Raw genomic sequence first — 23,007 nt, 5'->3', positions numbered from 1 at the left:
GACCATGAAGCATGGATAAACATTAGATGGTAGAAATGGCAATCCTGGGTGTGTTCATCTTAGAGGTAGGAAAGCACTTGCCATTCAAGGAATGTGTGTGTATTCATTGCTCAGTCGTGTCCAACTCTCTGCAACTCCATGGATTGTAACCCAACAGGCTCCTCTGTCCATGTCCATGGAGTTCTCTAGGCAAGAACACTGGAGTGGGTTGTCATGCTCTTCTCCAGGAGATCTTCCTGACCCAGGTTTCCCTGCATTGCAGGCAGATTCTTTACCATTTGAGCTCCCCAGGAAGCCATTCAAGGAATAGAACTGTGAGAAATAGCTCAAGGAAAGTCAAGTTTTAGGTAAAGTCATTGTGAAGATAATACAATGTCCTGTACATTGTGTCAAGCACTTGGCCTACATGGTCTCAGTTGATAACAATTACCTTACATGTACAATATTGTTAGATTCCATTCTTACTTAAGAGAAAAGGGAAGCTCAGAAAGATTTATGTCAAACAACTAGTTACTAGTGATCCTGGCCTTGGAACAGAAGTCATACCCTTCCTGTTAGAGCACGCTGTAATGGAACAGTATTGGTAAAAAGAAATGGCATTCTAAGGACCTTGAATATTAACCAGTGAAGTTTCTATTTTATCCTGAAAGCAAGTGAGAGTTTTGATGGTTTTTAAATGAAGAAATGTTATGAATATGTTTTAGGAAGATGAGTCATACCTATTAATGTTATCATTCAGGTCCATGTTCAAAAGTTTCCTCCTCAGACAGGCCTTTTCTGATCACCATAAAGATAGCCTTCCACCATTTTATACCCAATTATTCTGCTTTATTTTCTTTACAGCATTCATAAATATCTCATATTAAGTTAAGTATTTACTATTATCTTGATTCACTTAGTAAAATAATGCTTGACTAGATTAGCTAACTCCACTTCCCATAAAGACATCAAAATAGAACTGATAAATCCTATACCAAAACTCACTTCCATCAGTAAATCCATTCCTTCAAAAATGTGCAGAGAATCCAGGGAGAATTTTTAGATTAAGTGTGTTTCAAATGAGTAATGCTGTGGCAAAATTATTTTCTTAATTGAAGTATAATGGCTTTACAGTTTTGTGTTAGTTTGTGCTATAACGTGAAGTGAATCAGCTATATATATACATATATCTCCTCTCTCTTGAGCCTCCCTCCCATCCCCATCCCACCCTTCTAGGTCATCACAGAGCTCCCTGTGTTATATAGAAACTTCTTACTTAGCTATCTGTTTTTACACATGGTAGTGTATATACTGTAACAGAATTATTGTATCAAAAAAACAAACCCACAATGTACATTTAAGTCCTTTGTCAGAGACTGCTCTGGTAGGTACAGTTGGTTTCACTGAGGAGGAACCACAGTATCACAGAAAGGAGTGGATGGAATCTGAGTCAGAACACTGATTCACCAATTTGTGGTGATATTTCTTGGGTGGACCTGTCAGATGACCAATCCACATTATGTCTATGTCTTAGTATCCAACTAAAAGAGAATTTTCATTTCTTCCTTTAAATCACAGATCCAAGTTGTCATCAACACTTGTTAAACAAGTTTCCTTTTAATTGCTTTCTGCTATTGCACCCAGCCCTTAAGATCCCAAGTATCACTGTGGTTAGTACATTTACCTGAGAACCACTGATCAGGACAAAAGAAGTGCAGAAGTTTCCTTTATCTTTACTAACATCAACAGCCATTGTATCAGTGCAATATGTACAGGTAAGTGGAGACTTGCTTAATTCTGACATAAAAAGAATTAATACTTTCCCCACTATGACTCCCACCCAAGGGTTGCAGTAAAACAATTGAGTTTGAGGGGAATTCATAATTTTTCCACAGCAGTTTGGATTTCCTGCCTGGGGGCAACCCTATTATTTACATGTTGTACCTGGGATCTATAGTTGTTTTTTTTTTTAAGCAATTTGGGGAGTGCTTCAAAAACTAACATGCAGCTTAACATTCTGTGAATGAAAAACAATATTAATGTGTAACTGCTTTTTACTTTAAACTTTTTTTTAATTTTATATTGGAGTATTTAGTTGATTAATAATGTGTTACTTTCAGGTGTACAGCAAAGTGACTCAGTTATACATATATATGTATCTTCTTTTTCAAATTCTTTTCCCATTTAGGTTATTACAAAGTATTGAGCAGAGTTCGTTGTGCTACACAGCAGGTCTCTTGTTGGTTATCTATTTTATATTTTTATTTATTAAAAAAATGCTTGGAATATGATTGCTTTACAATGTTGTGTTACTTACTATAGTACAGCAAAGCGAATCAGCTATACATCTACATATATCCCCTATTTTTGGATTTCCTTGCCATTTAAATCAATGTATGACTATTTTAAAGTGGAGAGAAGGAAGCAGAGAGATAATTTTCTTCTCTCATAAAGCTAATATTAAACTGTTATTGGTGGTAATGATTATGAATCCTTCATTTTTGTTTAATATCTGTGCTTTCTGAAGTGCTTTCATGGATATAACGTTGAATCTCACAGTACCATTGCTTCACAAGGGTTCTCTATAGAATAATATATAAAATTATGCATTTTTATCTGTAAAATGTTCATAAGCTAGAATAATGTAACTATGTATAGACATGTGTTACCTCAAGTATCTAATCAGATTATTACTTTATCATGTGAACAATGATTATTCATGCCAACCTTTTAAAAACATGCATGGAATTTTCCTTGCAATGTATACAATATACCAAAATTAACTGATCCTAATTTATAATATTTATAACATTATAAATTAGGATAACTGAAATACAAACTCATACTTTACAGTAATATTTCTCTAAAAGATGTGCATCCTAACAATACTCTTAATTAACTATGCTCCAATATAAAATAAAAATAAATTCATGTAAAAATATAATTAGAAAGAGCATACTCAGTCAGGGGAGTACTGGAGAGAAGGACTGGTTGTTTGGGATTAGCATATGCAAGCTATTATACATAAAATGGATAAACAACAAGGTCCTACTGTGTGGCACAGGACACTATATTCAATATCATCTGATAAACATATTGGAAGAATATGAAAAGAATGTATATATATGTATAACTGAATCACTTTCCTGTATAGTAGAAATTAACACAACATTGTAAATCAACTATACTTCAATGAAATAAATTTTTAATTTTTAAAAAAGAAAGACCATGCTCACTGTGATAGAGCATACTAAGAATATTTTTCTTGAACTAAATACTGTTATGTGATTTCTTTTTTTATTAAAAATATTATGATATTTGTAACCCTGAGTTAAGGAAAGCGCGTTCACACACACTTAAAAGTGGAGAAGAAACAAAAAGATTGTTTTGTTCTGTTTCATTTTGCCTGTAAGTTAGTCATCACCTTTATGCTGGGTAGGTAATATTTTTATTTATAGAGCACCTCCTCCTTCTCCGTCATTCTGACACTTGTGTGAAGTCCTAACCTGAAAGAGTTCAAAGGATTAAGCCATTGTTTCTAAGCACTGCTAGTTAGCCAGGAAAGGTTCAAGCCCTCGTTTAGTGAGTAACTTCTCAGGGTGAGGCAATAATCTGATTGCCTGGGGAATCTTGGAGGAATCTTAAAGCATGGTTGCCTCTGAAGGTGCATTTGATGAGATCTTAGGTAGTCTGTAGCTGCACAAGAATTCTGAGTGATGAAAGACCAAGAGGGAGAGAGGAAACACTACAAGTGAAAGTAAAGACTTCAAAACCGTAGTTTATCAGTTTCAAATTCTTTTGTAGGGCTAGTCCAATGAAATAGGAAAACTCTTAAAAGAAAGCTATGTTTTAGATCGTTGCCACAGAAGCTTTGAGATTCATGGCAGTGAGATGGGCACTGCTCTGATCCAATATGGCACTTCATATTTGTGTGGGTTCTTTTTATATAATAAGGACATAGTAAATAACATAAAATCATGATCATAGGATAAAAATTATAATAAATAAGCATCAAGAAGTCCTAAGGCATTTCTATTCTCTTCTCCTCCTGGCCCCCCTACCTGGCAAGGTGTTCACTTACTAACTTTTTCCACTACCCATTAATCAAGGGAGGGAACTAGAGTCTAAGTAAAGGTAACTTGGCACCAAACATAAAAACTCCTGAAAAATAATTTCATAGCACAGATCCAGAGAGGTTCAGTCATAAGCTTTAAGGTAAGCTCATAGGCTTCACCTCCTTTTTCCCCTTTCTTCTTTCTTTTCTTCCTCTCTCCTTCCATCCTTTCTTCTTCCTTCCTTCCCGTCTTCAAATGTCTTTTGCTACTAATGTGTTTAGAGTGTGGATATTCTAGGGGTGAGCAAGAGAAAATAAATAAAGATTTGGAATGGCTGACTTTTCTAATATGTCTTTCTTATTCCTATTCTTTACTTGCAGACCAGTGACAGTTTCTCGGACATCTTTTCCACTGTGGGTGATTTTCCTCATTGTGTTTGGAGTGGTGGCAATCCTAGGAACCACTATTGGTCTCCTAGTTCATTTTCTGGCAGTAGGTTGGTGAAGAATACATTTCTATTTCTTTAAGTTTGTAGCAATCTTCATTTCTATTTCCACAAGACAAAGTAACAATTGCAAACAACAAATAATCTCTTTTTAGAAAGGCCATTAATGAATGACCCAAGACCCCAGAAATAAGCATGGTCAACATTTGTCAGTGTATTACAGACATCTTTTTGAATATACACAGGTAACATAATGTATGCTTTATAAAGACATGAGTGCATAGATAATTGGTAAAAAGTGAAAGTTGCTCAGTTGTGTCCGACTCTTTTCCACCCCATGGACAACACAGTCCATGGAATTCTCCAGGCCAGAATACTAGAGTGGGTAGCCCTTTCCTTCTCTAGAGGATCTTCCCAACCCAGGTCTCTGACATTGCAGGTGGATTTTTCACCAGCTGAGCCACCAGGATTCTTTACCAGCATAATGTATGCTATATAAAGGCATGAGTGCATGGTAAATTGGTAGATAGGCAGAAAAAGTAATCTACCAAGATGGTATCAAGGGTGTTATTTTATATTGATAATTAAAATATTATACTCATTTATGTGATGAAGAGAGAAGGAAATGGCAACCCACTCCAGTACCCTTGCCTGGAAAATCCCATGGACAGAGGAGCGTGGTAGGCTACAGTCCATGTAATGAAGAGAAATCAAAGAATATTGAATTTTGACTATTTATTTCTTGATACCAAAGATATTAACAATAAAAAGTCTCCTCTACATACATTTTAAAAAAGACTTTGGAAAACAAGAGAGAAGTGGAGTCATTTTTAAAAATCATGTGTTTTAACTTTAGACATTATGTTATTCATATCCTGCTATGAAAGTTTAAAAATAGGCACACAGAGTTCTCATTTGTCTGTCACACTTCCCAGTAGTTTGTTACCAATATTATTATGTTTCACTGTCAACATTTATAGCACTTTATTTTGGTTTACAATTATAATTACTACTGTTTTGGAGTTTTGAATGAATATATTTTCATATTCAAATATTCATATGCTCACCATTACTCCTTTATCCATGACTTTGCTGTGCTTGGATTTATTTTTCCTCCTAAGCTTCCTATACTTTAGTTTTAAGAGTCAAACTGTCACAGCTCTTTATAAAAAAGTGGGCCCTCCTCTGCTACCCTTATTTCCCATTTCTCAGAGCAACCGTTTTCAATTCTTTGATTCTTAACATTTCTATACCTGGACTTTTCAGCTATTGATGTCTATTTACTTTCTACTATTCATGTCATACTTCTTCACTCCCTGGCTACATGGTTGTTGACTTGGAATTTCCCTTTAGCGACGTTCGAAGAGTTATTTTCAACTGTCGACTGTGTTTAACCCCCTAATGCCTGGATTTCTTTTTTATTATTTTATTTACTTAACTGTGGGCTTCCCTGATAGCTCAGTTGGTAAAGAATCCTCCTGCAGTGCAGGAGACCTCGGTTCAATTCCTAGGTCAGGAAGATCTTCTGGAGAAGGAATAGGCTATCTGCTGTAGTATTCTTGGGCTTCCCTTCTGGCTTAGCTGGTAAAGAATCCACTTGCAATGCAGGAGACCTGGGTTCGATCTCTGGGTTTGGAAGATCCCTTGGTGAAGGAAAAGGCTACCCATTCTAGTATTCTGGCCTAGAGAATTCCATGGACTATAGTCCACAGGGTCTCAAGAGTCAGAAAGCAAATTTCACTTTCACTTAGTTGTGGAATGTATGTTCCAGAAACTTTCAGGAAAGTTTACATTTTGACATGACTGAAAATATCACAATCTACTTTTGACCTTAATTAACAGTATAGAATTCTAGGTTGAAAAATGTTTTCCTTTTGAATTTTGAATTTAGAGCTCTATAATGTTCATGCTTTTATAGTTTCTGCCAAGAATTCTGATGACATTTTGATTCCAAACTTCTGAATGATAACTCTTCTATTCTTCCATCTTCTGAAACCTCATTGGATTTTTTTCTTTGTCCCTGGTATTTTGAAATTTTATGGTAATTTGATATAATCTAGATCTTATTTTTATTCATTGTGCTGGCATTTAGTGGGTCCTTTCAATCTAGAAACTCATGTGCTTCAGTTGCTGAAATTTTTCTTAGATTTTTTTTTTCTTTGATAATTTTCTAGCCTTTTTTCCCTCTTTCTGGGGCTCCTGTAATTTGGATATTAGGCTTCCTAAATGTAGTCTCTAATTTTCTTATCTGTTTCTTTCTATTTTTTCCATCCCTTAGTATTTTTAAAAATGACTTTCTTGGCCATTTTCTCAAGTTTATCTTCCAAACTTCTACTGAATTCTTTATTTCTGCAGTTATATGTATAACTGCTTTTTAATTATCTGGTTATTGCTTTATATAACATCTTGGTTTTATTTCTTACAAACTTTTCTCTGAATATAATAATCTGTTTTAGTTTTTAGTCTCTTTCCTCAAATGTTTTCTCTGTTTATTTTGGTAATATTTCATATTAGATACTTGTCTCAAATATACGTTAATCTTTCAGCTCAGTGTCTGCTAATATTTAAGACTGGAGATTAAAGAGCTGACTGAAGCTCACTATGAAAGAGATATCTGTTGACAATGGTTTTAACTATAGACGGTGCTATTTAGGTGGTTTTGTTGAGAGAATTCAAGTTACCAGTATGTTTAGATATTTTTTCTTGAACTGGTCAGAATTCCTCGGTGTAGAGAAACTTCATCTGTTTTACATGAGCATATTCTGGGCTGGGGGAAAAATGAAGTGGGGTAGGGGGAGAGTTCAGCATATACATTTTTAGAATGTGCACATGCTTTCAACAGTGTCTCAGTTTCACTAATACAGAAAATTTAGCAGTTGGGGGAGACACTGGGATCTAGTTGCTTCAATCATTTAGAGCTCTTTAAATTAAGCCTTCCCTTGTCTTTTGGTCTTTTTCTGAGCTTAGAGAAAGGAGAATGTTGTAGTTCTTTTACTCCCACAGCCTTAAATAGAAATGTTCTTTTAAACTCTATTGCACCTAGAGCACTCAGTACAAAAAATACAAACAAAAAAACAAAACCCAATCCTTCAAAACCATGTGTGTGTAAATTGCAGGGTTTCTATACAGAAATAAGTTGTAAGTAATCAAGTCATGGAAAGGTTGTAAAATAAATCTTTCTGCACCTTATCTTTCTCAATTCATATTTGCGTTTGGACTACTTTAGAGATGAGAATGTTAATCATAAGGTGCAAATATGTGTTTTAGATTTTTCATCTCTAAGGGGTTATTTTCATCTCATCAGGTACCAACAGGGTACAAAGGCTATATTCACAGTGATTTTAGCATACTGAACAATCTCAGTGGTATATTAGGCTTCTTGCATAGAATTAAAGTAAGAATAGAATACTCAAGAAATGATTTCCTTGGACTTCCCAGGTGGTTCAGTGGTTAAGAATCTGCTTACTAATACAGGGGGCACAGGTTTGAACCCTGGTCTGGGAGATTCCATGCGCCGTGAGGCAGCTAAACCCATGGGCCACAACTACTGAGCCTGTGCTCTAGAGCCCACACACTACAAGACAAGCCACTGCAATAAGAAGCCCTTGGGCAGAGGAACCTGGTGGACTATGGTCCATAGAGTCTCAAAGAGTCTGACACGACTGAAGCAACTTAGCTCACATACAGGCACAACAACTAGAGAGCAGCCCCCACTTGCCACACTAGAGAAAGTCCACCTGAAGCAATGAAGGCCCAGAGCAGCCAAATATAAATAAATGAAATTTTAAAAAGAACTGATTTCCTCGTTCTAGGGTTTAGTTTCTCAGCCTTCAATAACTTAGATATTAAATGTTCCAGTTTATCCACTGGCTCTGGGAAGGTGCTCCTTGCAATTGTAATAAAATCAGTTTGGATCTGGCCAACTTATTGATTTAAACTGAAGAATAGTCATGACTGACTATTATAATAAGTAGAGGTATTTAGAAATCTAAAGAAAGAACTAAAGGATGCATTGTGAACAATGAATTATGAAAAATAAATTGAACATCTTCAAGGTCTATTTTTTGCTACCTATAATAAAACCCAGTACACTACCATTGCAAAGCCCTATCTCTATGATAAATGATCCATGACCACAGACCAGCTAACAACAATTAACAATGTTCACTCACAAATGATTATTTATAACTACACATTTTCAGCATTTTAAGAAGTTTCAACTTCTTTTTCCATCACTTTTCTCATTGTAAAATATTTCCACCATATTTATAACGACAACGCATCAGTTCAGTTCAGTTCAGTTCATTTCAGTTGCTCAGTCGTGTCTGACTCTTTGCAACACAATGGACTGCAGCATGGCAGGTCTCCCTGTCCATCATCAACCCCCAGAGTTTACTCAAGCTCATGTCCATTGAGTCGGTGATGCCATTCAACCATCTCATCCTCTGTCGTCCCCTTCTCCTCCTGCCTTCAATCTTTCCAAGCATCAGGGTCTTCTCTAATGAGTCTATTCTTCACATCAGGTGGCCAAAGTTTGGAGTTTCAGCTTCAACATCAGTCCTTCAAATGAACATTTAGGACTGATTTCCTTTAGGATGGACTGGTTGGATCTCCTTGCAGTCCAAGGGACTCTCAAGAGTCTTCTCCAACACCACAGTTCAAAAGCATCAATTCTTTGGTGCTCAGCTTTCTTTATAGTCCAACTCATATCCATATATGACTACTGGAAAAACCATAGCCTTGACTAGATGGACCTTTGTTGGCAAAGTAAGGTTTTTAATATGGTGTCTAGGTTGGTCATAACTTTCCTTCCAAGGAGTAAGTGTCTTTTAATTTCATGGCTGCAGTTACCATCTGCAGTGATTTTGGAGCCCCCCAAAATAAAGTCTGACGCTGTTTCCATTGTTTCCCCATCTATTTACAAAGAAGTTATGGGACCAGATGTCACGATCTTGGTTTTCTGAATGTTGAGTTTTAAGCCAACTTTCTCACTCTCCTCTTTCACTTTCACCAAGAGGCTCTTTAGTTTTTCACTTTCCGCCATAAGGGTGGTGTCATCTGCATATCTGAGGTTACTGATATTTCTTCTGGCAATCCTGATTCCAGCTTGTACTTCATCTAGCCCAGTATTTCTCATGATGTACTCTACATATAATTTAAATAAACAGGGTGACAATATACAGCCTTGGCATACTCCTTTTCCTATTAGAACCAGTCTTTTGTTCCATGTCCAGTTCTAACTGTTGCTTCCTGACCTGCATATAGATTTTTCAAGAGGCAGGTCAAGTGGTCTGGTAGTCTCATCTCTTTCAGAATTTTCCACAGTTTATTGTGATCCACACAGTCAAAGGCTTTGGCATAGTTAATAAAGAGGAAATAGATGTTTTTCTGGAACTCTCTTGCTTTTTTGATGATCCAGCAGATGTTAGCAATTTGATGTTGGCAGATCCTGTGCCTTTTATAAATCCAGCTTGAACATCTGAAAGTTCATGGTTCATGTACTGTTGAAGCCTGGCTTGGAGAATTGTGAGCTTTACTTTACTAGCATGTGAGATGAGTGCAATTGTGTGGTAGTTTGAACATTCTTTGGTATTGCCTTTCTTTGAGATTGGAATGAAAACTGACTTTTTCCAGTCCTGTGCCCACTCCTGAGTTTTCCAAATTTGCTGGTATATTGAGGGCAGCATTTTCACAGCATCATCTTTTAGGATTTGCAATAGCTCAGCTGAAATTCTATCACCTCCACTAGCTTTGTTCATAGTGATGCTTCCTGAGGCCCACTGAACTTCACATTCCAGGATGTCTGGCTCTAGGTGAGTGATCACACCATCGTGATTATTTGGGTCGTGAAGATCTTTTTTGTACAGTTCTTCTGTGTATTCTTGCCACCTCTTCTTAATATCTTCTGCTTCTGTTAGGTCCATCCCATTTCTGTCCTTTATTGAGCCCATCTTTCCATGAAATATTCCCTTGGTATTTCTAATTTTTTTGAAGAGATCTCTAGTCTTTCCCATTCCATTGTTTTCCTCTTTCATCTTTTATTTTAACATGGTGTCTGCCTTTCTATATTCATACAGAACTTGTTGTTTAACAGTTAAATTTATCATCTAGTTATATCCTTATTAGTATCTCATGTATGCTTTTATCCATTTGGAGCCTGTCTCTCCCACAAGATAATCTTCAAAGGCAATGATCATACTACAAAATAATGTTAACATTTTTTTAGTGTTTACTATATGCTAGGCACTACTATCCATTATCTAGCATATTCCTAGATGTTTCTATCACATATTAGGGGTAAAATGCATTATATATCAAATAGCATAATATCTATAAAAATTTAGGAAGGAAATGTAATGGATTACATGTGGGCTTCAGGGTCAGAGAGGTCAAGAGGTCAGGTATTGATACTTGGCTCTTTTTAGTAGCTAAGTGATGCTAGGTAAATATCTGAATATCTCTGAGACCACATTTCTCTTGAAAAATGGGTATTCTTCACATGGTTTTTATAAAATATCTTCACACAGTAGATGCTTAATGGTAATAATTTTTAAAATATTTACTTTTTATTTTATTTATTTGGCTGTACCAGGTCTTAGTTGTAGCACACGGGGATCTTTGATCTTCTTTGCAGCATGCAACATCTTTAGTTGCAGTACGTGGGATCTAGTTCTCTTATCAGGGATAAAGTCCAGAGCCTCTGAATTGGGAACACAGAGTCTTAGCCACTGGCCTATCAGGGAAGTCCCAACAATTTTTATTTATACTCCCAAAATTGATTATTCTAGATAGATATCATTTATAGCATGTCCTAGCTTCCCTCATAGCTCAGTTGGTAAAGAATCCACCTGCAGTGTAAGAGACCCTGGTTCGATTCCTGGGTCAGGAAGATCCTCTGGAGAAGGGATAAGCTACCCACTCCAGTATTCTTGGGCTTCTATTGTGGTGCAGCTGGTAAAGAATCTGCCTGCAATGTGGGAGATCAGGGTTTGATCCCTGGGTTGGGAAAATTCCCCTGGAGAAGGGAATGGGCTACCCACCCCAGTATTCTGGAGAATTTCATGGACTATACATACAGTCCATGGGGTAGCAAAGGGTCGGACCCGGCTGAGCAACTTTCACTTTCATCTGTCTCAATCAAGATGTAACTCTTCTTTCTGACCTTTGTCTGGTATAGATCTGCTCCATTATTGGTCTTATAAATACTTTCTGCAAAGCCTAGTTTATCTAATCAACTGCCCCAGAAAGGTTCACAAGGTTTATAAATATCTAATATGAACATATTATTTACTATTAATAGTTGCTACTACCATGTAATTTATATTTGGATTTGAAATCCATTTCACTTAAATAATCATTGGATCATTTCCTTATCTCACAGAAAACAAGACCTACTATTACCAAGGTAGCTTTAAAGTGCTGAATATCCCATATAATAGAAATTATGAAAAGGAGACATCACAAGAAAATAACTATCTTAGCAAAATTCTTGAGACGAAGGTAAATTAGTATTTTTTTATATTTAGTTCATTGTTAATTCTCTGAAACATAAATTTATTACTGGAATTTGATGTTTGACTCTATGTTCTCTTTAACAGATGTCTGATGCATTTCAGAGTTCTAGCATTTACAGACAATACATCAATTCTCAAGTCATCACACTGGTGTAAGTAACTAATAACTGTTAGAAAAGATATCAACCTATCACATATATCATTATATTTCAAATATCACTATAAAAAGAGTCTGTTGACATATTACAATCATTAGCCAGTAAGTTACTAATGAATGACATCATCCTAAGCTAAATATCAGGCTAATTGTTTAGTGTACAACTAAAGCAAAGTTTGAGCTATTTAGTTAAGTTCATTTTTAGCGACACTGAGAATACATTATTTCTTAAATTACATATGAATCATTTCTCTAATATTTAAAGTTTTTATGTTCAGCAAATACTAACTGGTCTCTTAGACCAATGTTTGATGGTATAACATTTTTATTTAGCTGTAACATAAATACATATCCTGTTTTTTCATGTTTTTCTATTCTTGTGAACTGCCCTAGAGTTCTTTTATGGTAGAAAAAAGCATATCTACACCAGACTTTGATGCCAAGGAAATCCTTTTAGTGGCCACAACAAGAAGCAAAATAGCTGTGCTGTGTTTTCTGCAAGAGTTTGCAGAAATATGGACTAGCTAATGGAGCTCTGTGTGCTGTACTTCATCACTGTTGTGTCTGATTCTTTGCAACACCATGGACTGTAGCCTACCAGGTTCATCTTTCCATGGGGATTCTCCAGGCAAGAACACTGGAGTGGGTTGCCATGGCCTCCTCCAGAGAATCTTCCCAAGCCAGGGATCAAACCCAGGGCTCCTGAATTGCATGTGGATTCTTTACTCTCTGAGCCACCAGGGAAGCCCAAGAATACTAGAGTGGGTAACCTATACCTTTTCCAGGGGATCTTCCTGATCTAGGAATTGAACTGGGATTCCTATATTGCTGGCAGATTCTTTACCAGCTGAGCTACCAGGGAAGTCCAATGGAGCTCTAGAATAGGAGTTAATCCAACTTTGCTACTTAGTAACCATAGAGTCTTAAGTGAATCGCTACATCACTCTGACTCTGCTTCCCTGTCTGTAAATAGTGATAATAACACATACACTGCATTCCCCATAAAACTATACTCAAGATCAAAGAAGATAATGTGTATGGAAATATTTGCAAGTAAACACTTTTTCCAATGAAGGCTGTTATTGCTTTTACCTTAATCAAGGCCACCAGACTATGTCTGTCCTTCTGTTGCTCCTGGAGTTCAAGGGGACTCGTAGAATTGCAGAATGGTTCAAAAGCTCAACTGGAATTAATCTTGGGAATTGATTTTAGTACTGGAAACAGTGGGAGGCTAACACTAAAGGGTATCTTTCAAAGAGGACTGCAACCACCCCAAGGCTTCTGCTTGGTTTTCCCACACACGTGACATCAGGTATCTAAAGGAAATGTGAGCCCATGGAAAGTGATGGAGAGGCTACAGGTCCGAGGTTTTCATTTGGGCACACCTTGCTGATGGCTCAGACAGTAAAGAATCTACCTGTAATGTGGCAGACCCAGGTTCAATCCCTGAGTCTGGAAGATCCCCTGGAAAAGGGAATAGCAACCCACTCCAGTACTCTTGCCTGGGAAATTCCATGGACAGAGGAGCCTGGTGCGCTACAGCCAATGGGGTCACAAAGAGACACGATTGAGCGCCTAGTACTTTTGACTTTCAACTGCTACTATAATCAAATTTGTATTCACTGAGTGTTACCTAGGAATGACTATTTATTTATATACCAAAAGATAATCATTCATTAGAAAGATCTAAAGCATAGTAATACCACTTCAGGCACTAACCTCAGAGATGCTCAACAATTCTTACAAATCCATTAGCCAGCCTCTTGGACTGCCCCCACCCACATTCCAATACCAACCAAATCTGTCCTGAACATGAGTCAGGTTAATCTTCCACAAGCACAGTTTTATTCAACAACTTCTCTTTACCGCTACCCCTTGGCTAGTATTCAAATCCTCTTCCATCTGAGCTCAGTCTCCTAGACACTATTGTCACTGGCCAACTGGGCATAGAGACAGAATGCAGAGTGTAATGAGCCTGGGTTAGAGAGTCAGTTGTACTGTATCTGGATCTTAGTTTAATTACTGTGTAATCTGTAACACATTGCATGTTTGCGTGCTCAGTCATGTATTACTCTTTGAGACCCTATGGACTTTAACCCATCAGGCTCCCCTCTTCATGGAATTCTCCAGGCAAGAATACTGGAGTGGGTTGCCATTCCCTTCTCCAGGGGATATTCCCAACCCAGAGACTGAACCCAGGAAACCTGCATTAGCAGGAAGATTCTTTGCCACTGCACCACCAGGGAAGCCTCTGAGCACATTAGGTAGACTTTCAAAGTCTCAAGTTTTCCTTGTCTGCAAAAGGAAGGTAATGACACCTAAGGTGCAGGGTTGTTGTGGAGACTAAGTGTGATAATAAATGTGATAATGTAATACCTGGAACACAGCAGATACCCAGTAAATGCTAATTAATATTATTGCTATCCAGTTATTCTGCAGTACTATTCCTCCTTTGTTCTGCCTGATAGCAATTTTTGCTTGATGATGAAACAGTGATAAAAATATTTTAAGGTCTAATGTGTATGTTACCTCTTCAATAAAAATTTCTCTGATACTTTAAGTAAACCATGACTTGTCTTATTTGCAGATAAGATAAACATCTTATTGCTTTGCCTCATTTATTATAGTCATTTGTATAGATGTCATCTCTCTTAGAAACCTGGAAACTTCTTGAGAGTAGGAACTCTGTTATAGTCACCCTTGTATCACCCCATAACACCTAGTCATTTTTCATAGCAGCTCAATAAATGACTGATGAATGTAGGAATAAATGATCCTGGTTCTTATGTGATACTTCCACTCTGTGCCTCAAGCCTTTCCTACATTTTTAGATGTGTAGAACTACTTGTCTTCCAAACTGAATAGTATGCATACTGTCACCAAGCAAAGGTAGGCAGCTGGATGATCCTGTAATTAACTTAAAGTGAAGGTACTACAGACACCTACAAAAGAACCGAAGTGAAGATACAAAAGGTCAGGGAATAAAGACAAAATGTTCATTTTTAGCAACATATGAAACTTTTACTGTGTTTTTAGTCCTGCTGAAAACAGTGTGACAGCACATATATGGCTGGTATTCAAGGCGCCGAAATCAATGAAGGAAAACACAAGAAGAGGAATTGAAAACATCTTACGTCAAATGCTGAGGAACCAGTCAGGATCCTTGACTACAGATCCTGATTCGCTTACACTTAAGGGTAAGCTTATGTACTAGATGGAAGTAGTGTTTCTCTCACCTTTTTATCCTGGACATATATCACAAGCACCGAGCACAAAGCTGATTCTCATTTTTTTAATGAATAAGTCATGATTTCATGTCAGAGCAACAATTTGTATTCTTCATTATTAAAACACACTTCGATCATAATAATGCCACACCTTAAAATTGGTTCTCTGAGGGAAAGTGAAAGTGAAGTCGCTCAGTCATGTCCGACTCTTCGCGACCCCATGGACTGCAGCCTACCAGGCTCCTCCGTCCATGGAATTTTCCAGGCAACAGTACTGGAGTGGGGTGCCATCGCCTTCTCCGTGAGGATAGAGACTGTACCTTTCTTCCTGTTTCCCTGGTTTGCAATAACAACATCATTCTGGTGGGGAAAGCAGACCAGTTTTGGCAGCCCTGGTGGGAAAGGTGAATCTTGCATTTACCTAGGTTGGGGGCAGGAGGACCCTCTCTGGAGGGAATGCTAAACGGGTATACATGAGTGAGACAGGAGGCTCTGGGTTCACCCACCCCCGTGACAACAGGGCAGGCTGGGCTGGGGGCCCTGCCCTTGAGTTTCTGAAGCCCCAGGGCTCTTGCTGCCTGAAGTGTGGGCTGCGATTATTCAGGAACACAGCTGCTCTTTATTCTAAAGTAAATAGTAAAACTTTGAACAATCCTTACAGTTGTGATGTATTCTTGTATTCTTTTCATGATCTCCTATAACTTTCAGAAATAGGATTTGATCAGCCATTAAAAGACAAGTCAATTTTTAAAAGTTATTTTTGTTTACTGACAGGAATCAGGTTCACCTGGAGGTCTTCCTGTTCTTCAAAGGAAATATACTAGTAATTTTCCACTTTGGATGATATAGAATGCAATTCCAATTAAATAAAAAGAAGTCTCTCATGTTGAACTATGAAGATAGTATTTCTATATCACACATTCATATATAGTCAAAAAACAATTCAAATAAGCCAATATTCTCTCCCTTCTGTTGACACTTTTTATCCTGAGATTCAAAATTATTTCTCTTTGGACCTACCATCACCAGCCCCAGGGTCAGTGACTAATGCTAGTCATTAAATTTACAATGAGCCTTTTCTTCTATTTCAGAAATCAGTAAGGTCGAAGCTGAAAAGATAATCAACAACCGTAAGTTCAGATACTTTTTAATTAAATGTTTGTGATGATGTAGAACATATCAATCAAGATTTGTTATTCTCAATCAGACCCAGTTCTAATTGCTTTACATGTAACTTATTCAATCCTCACAACAATCCTAGATAAGTATTATTATTATTTCTTTTGGAAGGACTGATGCTGAAAAGTTGAAGCTCCAGTATTTTGTCACCTGATGTGAAGAGTAAACTCATAGGAAAAGATCCTGATACCGGGAAAAATTAAAGGCAAAAGGAGAAGGGAATGGTTGAGGATAAGATGGTTAGATAGCATCACTGACTCAATGGACATGAATCTAAGCAAACTCTGGGAGACAGTGGAGGACAGGGGAGCCTGGCCAACCATAGTCCATGGGGTCACAAAGAGTCAGACTCAATTTAGCAACTGAACAACAAAAATTATTATTCCACTTTAGAGATGGGGAGCTGAAGCATAAAGAAGTGAAGCAATTTCCTCAAATTCATCCAGCTTGTAAATGATGGGGCCGGAATTCAGACCAGGGAGTCTGGTTGCAGAGTCCATGTACTTAATGGTGTCTTTATCCACCTTGCACAGTTTCCATATCCTCCAAGTGTTGAAAAGTCTTGGAGATAGTATGATGGGTAAGAAGGTGATCCAGGGGTTGCTAGTGATTCCTGTGTAGATTACATTCTGTTCCTTTCAGTGAGAGACACTGTCAGATAGAACAACACAAGAATAACTGAGCTCAATCTCAGTTTTGTAATCAAACAGGATCTTTCTATTCTCAACAGTATAACACTGACTCTTTCTGACAGGCTGTGGGAGACGACCAAGGATGTCTGCTACATATGATAGAATCAAGGGTGGATCCACTGCTCAGGAAGGAGAGTGGCCCTGGCAAGCAAGTCTCAAAAAGAATGGCCGGCACTACTGTGGGGCATCTTTGATCAGTGACAGATACCTGGTGACTGCAGCTCACTGCTTTAAAAAGTAAGTTCATCATATTGCCTGAGGCTAGGGCTTCCCTGATGGTTCAGACAGTTAAAGACTGCCTGCAATGCAGGAGACCTGGGTTCGATCCCTGGGTTGGGAAGATCCCCTGGAAAAGGGAACAGCTACCCACTCCAGTACTCTTGCCTGGAGAATTCCACGGACAGAGGAAGCTGGTGGGCTACAGTCCGTGGGGTTGCAAAGAATCAGAAACAACTGAGCGACTAACACTTTCTTTGAGGGAGGCTAAAGTTCCAGTTTACACCTGTTATCCCAGTGTAATCATCGATAGGATTCCTTTTCATTCTCAAGTGTTCTGGTTTGAAACACAAATCATATGATAAGCCAATCTAAGGCTTTCCTACCTTATCAGTGAGATTGGAAAAAGTCATTCATTCTTGACATTTTATTTCTCACATGATTCTTAACTCTCATCACTTCATACTCCAGACATCCCAAATGATTTGCAATTGTTATCACACATAATCCTGTTTCATACCTCCTTCCCACTCTGCACCTGCCTGTCTCCTTCTCTCCTTGTCTTTTAAGTAAGTATGACTTAGCCCTATAGTCTCATCAAAATGCTACTTTTTCTAAGAAATCTGCCAGTCCCTAGAGCATGCAGATTTAAGTCCTCCTATTTTGTGGTCACACAACAATTTAGGCAGTTATAACTTTTTATGTTCATGCCCATCTTTCATTAGATTTAAATTTCTTGAAGGCATGAACTATTTAATTTCTACAGCTTAATCATTTAACATAGTGTAGGTATAGGGACTCGAAGATTTTTCAAGTGAATTTAAAAAATCAGATGGTATCACTGCTAATGGATTGCAAAGCAAGAAATTGTCATTAATGTCATGAAAAGACTATAATAGATGCAGCCTGTACCTCTATTTCTCTGAAATAAATGCAGAATACATAATTTTTGTTTCTTTTAGTTCACAAGATCCAAGGAATTATACTGTCACCTTTGGCACCAGAGTAAATCGCCCCTATATGCAACACTATGTTCAGCAAATTTTTATTCATGAAAACTACATCAAGGGTGAACTCCATGATGATGTTGCAGTTATATTGCTTACTGAAAAAGTTTTATTTAAGAACGATGTCCATTCAGTTTGTCTTCCTGAAGCCACACAGATTTTTCCACCAGGTGAAGGAGTTGTTGTCACAGGATGGGGAGCACTTTCATATGATGGTAAGTTAAGTTTTGAGTAGGAACTTAACATGCAAGGTACGAAAGAAACAAGAAAAAAATCTAGGGATAGAACAAAAGGATAATTTACCCCTGGAGGCCCAGTACTTCCAGGAAATGGTTCCAGGAAGGTGCATATGAAGTTATGACTTTGCAAATCCTTGATTTGGAACATTCCAAGGAGGCCAATTTGGTAGAAGAAACTCCTTGTCCTGGAGAACCTAACTAAAAAGGTCCTGCTGCAAAGATGTAAGAAGGGAAATAAGGACAAAGAAAGACAGCATTAGAAAGATGTTTCAAATTATTCTTTAAAAAATTATTTTTCTTTGGTTTGAGTGAGGGAAAGGGGCTTCTTCATTCTTAGAATGTGAAAGTGAAGTCGCTCAGTCGTGCTTGACTCTTCAAAACCCCTTGGACTGTAGCCTACCAGGCTCCTCCATCCATGGGATTTTCTAGGCGAGAGTACTGGAGTGGGTAGCCATTCCCTTCTCCAGGGGATCTCCCCAACCTAGGGATTGAACCCGGGTCTCCTGCATCACTGGCAGACGCTTTACCATCTGAGCCACCATGGAAGCCCAATTCTTTACAAATTTCTTTTTTTTTTTTGGTTTGAGTGATGGAAAGGGGCTTTTTCACTCAGAATAGGCAGAGTCAAATATAAGTCTTATACAGAGAGGACAAAGCTAGTTTTCCATCCTGCTCTGCTACAGAGCAGCTCTTTTGCTGATAATGTTTGTGTCCATTAGGTAAATACCCAGTATTACTTCAGAAAGCACCTGTGAAGATTATTGATACAAACATTTGTAATGCTCGGGAAGCATATAATGGGATGATACAAGACACAATGCTATGTGCTGGGTACATAGAAGGAACTATTGATGCATGCCAGGTAAGTCCGGACATTATTCACACTGACCATATAGTATATTATCAACTACTATTTTCTGTAAATTATCAATATGAAAGTAATTCTGTGCTTCAGTTAATTTACTCTTTACAATCCAGTCAAACTCCCTCTCAGCTCTGGGACTAAAGTAATTCTCACCTATATGCCACATGTGTTTATAAGTGTTTAATAAATACATGTTGGACTTACTCTGAGTTAAGCACTGACTGAAGTCCTTTATAAATACGAATCCATTTAATCCTCATCACAACTTTGTGATGTAGATGCTATCATTACTATCATTTTATAGATGAGGAAATTGAGGCAGAGGAAGGTAATTTGCAAAAGGGCACAAAGCTAGCATGTGGGAGAACAGGTATATAAACCAAAATAGCCTAGCATCACAGTCCAAGCAATACTCTAAGCAATATTTCACAAAATTCTCAGTCTCAGAAATGTTTAAATTACTTCTAGACTATTTCTTTTACTTTGAGGCCTCATGGCTACAGTTTTGTTACGTTTCTCAGATATGAAGCCTGCTACTCCAAGTATATCCATAATATATGTCTCCCAAAGTGTGCTCATGGAATGCTTATCAGTTCATGTTTAAGACTCAAATTTACCCCAAAGAACCCCAGTGAATACATAGGCTAATCCATCACAGTTGAGGTTAGACTTACATCATACACCTTCTGACAGTCTCTATGAAGCATGAACCACAAACTCATCTGGGCTTACTACTTTATGTAAGTAAAGTATCTGGAGGTAAATTCTCATAATGACAAATATTTTTTATTTAGGGTGACTCTGGAGGACCACTAGTTCATCCCAACCCTCGAAATATTTGGTACCTTGTTGGAATAGTGAGCTGGGGAGCAGAATGTGGTACAATCAATAAGCCAGGAGTCTATACACGAGTGACTGCCTACCGCAACTGGATTGCCTCAAAGACTGGTATCTAAGAGGAAAGCATCTTATAGACCCTGTTTTAGGTCACTTTTGCCTCTTACTCCTAAGCCTTATTTAACGTGTATTTTAAATTGGTGTGTTTAATAATTATTTTGAAAAAAAAAAAAAAAAACTGTTGTTGAGGGAATATTTATGAACTTTGAGCAGACTCAACTAGACAAAACAAAAGATCTCATGTTTAGCTGAGAAAAGCCTAACTAAAGAAAATGTTCCTATCAAAATGTACCATTACTATTTGTTTTCTATTTCTCATGCCCACAATATGGTTATCTCGCCACACCACAACACTCTTGGTTTTAGTCATTCAGACTTTCTGGAATTGAAAAATATGTCCTTGTCCACTGCAGGTTAGCAAGCAGCACTCTAGGAGACTAGAACCAATACCTTCTGAGAGTTGGTTGGAACACACTGTATATGCCTTCCTTTCTATATTTTGTGGAAGGGATGTAGCTGTGAATTAAATCTGGTCTGAATTTAGGCATGGTTTAGAGTCTCCTATTTGTCATGGGATCTTGATCAACTCTTGAAATCATTGTTTAAAAATTTCACCATAAGCAACATTAGGCAAAACAACACCTTTTTGACTTACAGAAAACAAGTAAACTAATTTTGCTTTGTTCATACAGGCTTCTGTGGAGATCCTTCATTTGTAACATGTATAAAAAGAGTAGCTATGAACCATGAAAGTATATTTTAATTAAAACAAATTTAAAAGCAAACTCTCTTTGTTCAATATGACAATTTTTTTTTCTTTTCTTTTTCTCCTTTTTTGGTTTTTTTTTTTTTGTTTGTTTGTTTTCTAGAGTCTTTTACTGTTGACCATCTCTCTCTCTCTCTTTTTTTTTCCTGTTATTCTTGCCACTTGGTTCATAACTTGGGAGAGGGCTTCAGTGTGGTAAAAAAAGCTACCTTGTTCATTCTATTAATTTCTGAGACCTTAATATTGAAACTCCAACTAAAAAATCTTAATTTATCTACTTAAACAATTGTAATATATAGTGGAACTATATGTAATTTTGTTCTGTGTTTTCCAAGTCTTTAGTAAATTTGTTATCATATTTTACTAATTTAAAAAATAAAAAAGAAAGATAAAAAGTAGAAAAGAAATCTACCTCAAGGCTGGAGAGAGAGGCTTGGGCAAGTGGGTGGGGGAGTAAGGGGTAAAGAGGTGGGGGTTGGGGAACCAGCGGGTGGGACCCTCAAAGGGCCCTGTAGGCTGGAAGATCCTGGACACACTTGAGGATGATGCTGGCCCAGCCTCAGCAGAACTGAGGCCCCAGACAGCCTGTAGAGTTTGGTCAGGTCATCATGTACAATCTGAATGAATTTCAGCTTGGAGTCAAGGAAGTGGCTCTCCAGGAAGCCACAGAGGTGACAGGCAGAGCCCAGGCATGCTTCCTCTCCCAGGCTAAGGCAGTTTGCATAGTGGGCAGGCTGCCTCCCTACACATCAGGATTTCCTGGGGTCAGTAGCCATGCAGGTCTTGCATCTTCAAGAGATGCTGGGTGTCTGCACTGCTGGATCAACTCACTGAAAAAGCCATCTGGGGGTCATTGTCTAGTGGGAATGCAGGTCCAGAAGGAGGGAGGTGAGCCAGACCCACAGGAGCAGGTTGACCAGGCACTGATGGTGTCCTCTATTTGGGAGGAATATGTCTACCTGTTCTGGGGGCTCATGGTTCATTGGCAGCTAGGAGCCAACCTCACACCCCAAATGGTGATGGAATAACCAAGAAGACAGCTCCAGAGTCAGAGATGTAGAAAATAAGTTTATGGTTACCAGAGAAAAAAGAGGAAGGAGGAGGTATAAGTTGGGAGATGAGGATTGACATATACCTACTACTACGTATAAAATAGATAAGGACCCACTGTATAGCACAGGGAACTCTACTCAATACTCTGTAATGAATATGGCAAAAGAATCTAAAAAAGAGTGGAGTTGATTCACTTTGCTGAATAGCCGAAATCAACACAACATTGTAAACCAACTGTACTCCATTAAAAAATTTTAAAAAAGAAGCTGAGGCTGAGAGCTGAGGAGGAAGTTGAGGGTGTTCAGAGGCTGGAGGGACAGATATCTTCCAACCAGAGACAGATCCGTACCCTGTGCCTGTAGCTCCTGTTTTGAATATACTTAAAGTATATTCTGCTTAATTATGTAAACTGTTAATTTTTTAAAAAAAGAACTACTACTAATTCAGTTCCTTTATCCATGAAATGATAATTTTAAAATTATTTCCTAATAGCCTTAATATTATCATTATGTTAAGAACACTGCAAACTTTGGCACAGGTGCTTTTGATTAGAAACATTTATCTTAAATACTTCATTATACATTAGTTAAATGTACATAACACATATGCAGTTAATACATTAAAAAGGTTTCAAATTGTTTTGAATATTTATGGCAATGTATATTATATAGTATACATATTAAAATTTTATACTTTAAAAATCTGAGATTAAGAAA

At 37.6% G+C, this 23,007-nt stretch overlaps 1 protein-coding gene across 1 annotated transcript; it reads left to right on the top strand.

The window, feature by feature from the left end:
• The first annotated feature begins 1,648 nt into the window (after positions 1 to 1,648).
• LOC120862186 (transmembrane protease serine 11B-like protein) lies at positions 1,649 to 21,257 on the top strand. Its single transcript, XM_040238304.1, has 10 exons — positions 1,649 to 1,754; positions 4,415 to 4,530; positions 11,861 to 11,979; positions 12,078 to 12,145; positions 15,187 to 15,347; positions 16,469 to 16,507; positions 17,311 to 17,485; positions 18,427 to 18,686; positions 19,430 to 19,572; positions 20,370 to 21,257. The coding sequence occupies exons 1-10, from the start codon at positions 1,747 to 1,749 to the stop codon at positions 20,529 to 20,531; spliced, it is 1,251 nt and encodes a 416-aa protein (XP_040094238.1). The 5' UTR covers positions 1,649 to 1,746; the 3' UTR covers positions 20,532 to 21,257.
• The last annotated feature ends 1,750 nt before the right edge of the window (positions 21,258 to 23,007 follow it).

The sequence above is a fragment of the Oryx dammah genome, unplaced genomic scaffold (genome assembly GCF_014754425.2).
Source record: "Oryx dammah isolate SB20612 unplaced genomic scaffold, SCBI_Odam_1.1 HiC_scaffold_3, whole genome shotgun sequence".
NCBI classification, from domain to species: domain Eukaryota; kingdom Metazoa; phylum Chordata; class Mammalia; order Artiodactyla; family Bovidae; genus Oryx; species Oryx dammah.
The sequence above is the reverse complement of the archived record's forward strand: the minus strand, read 5'-3'. Positions and strand labels throughout refer to the sequence as shown.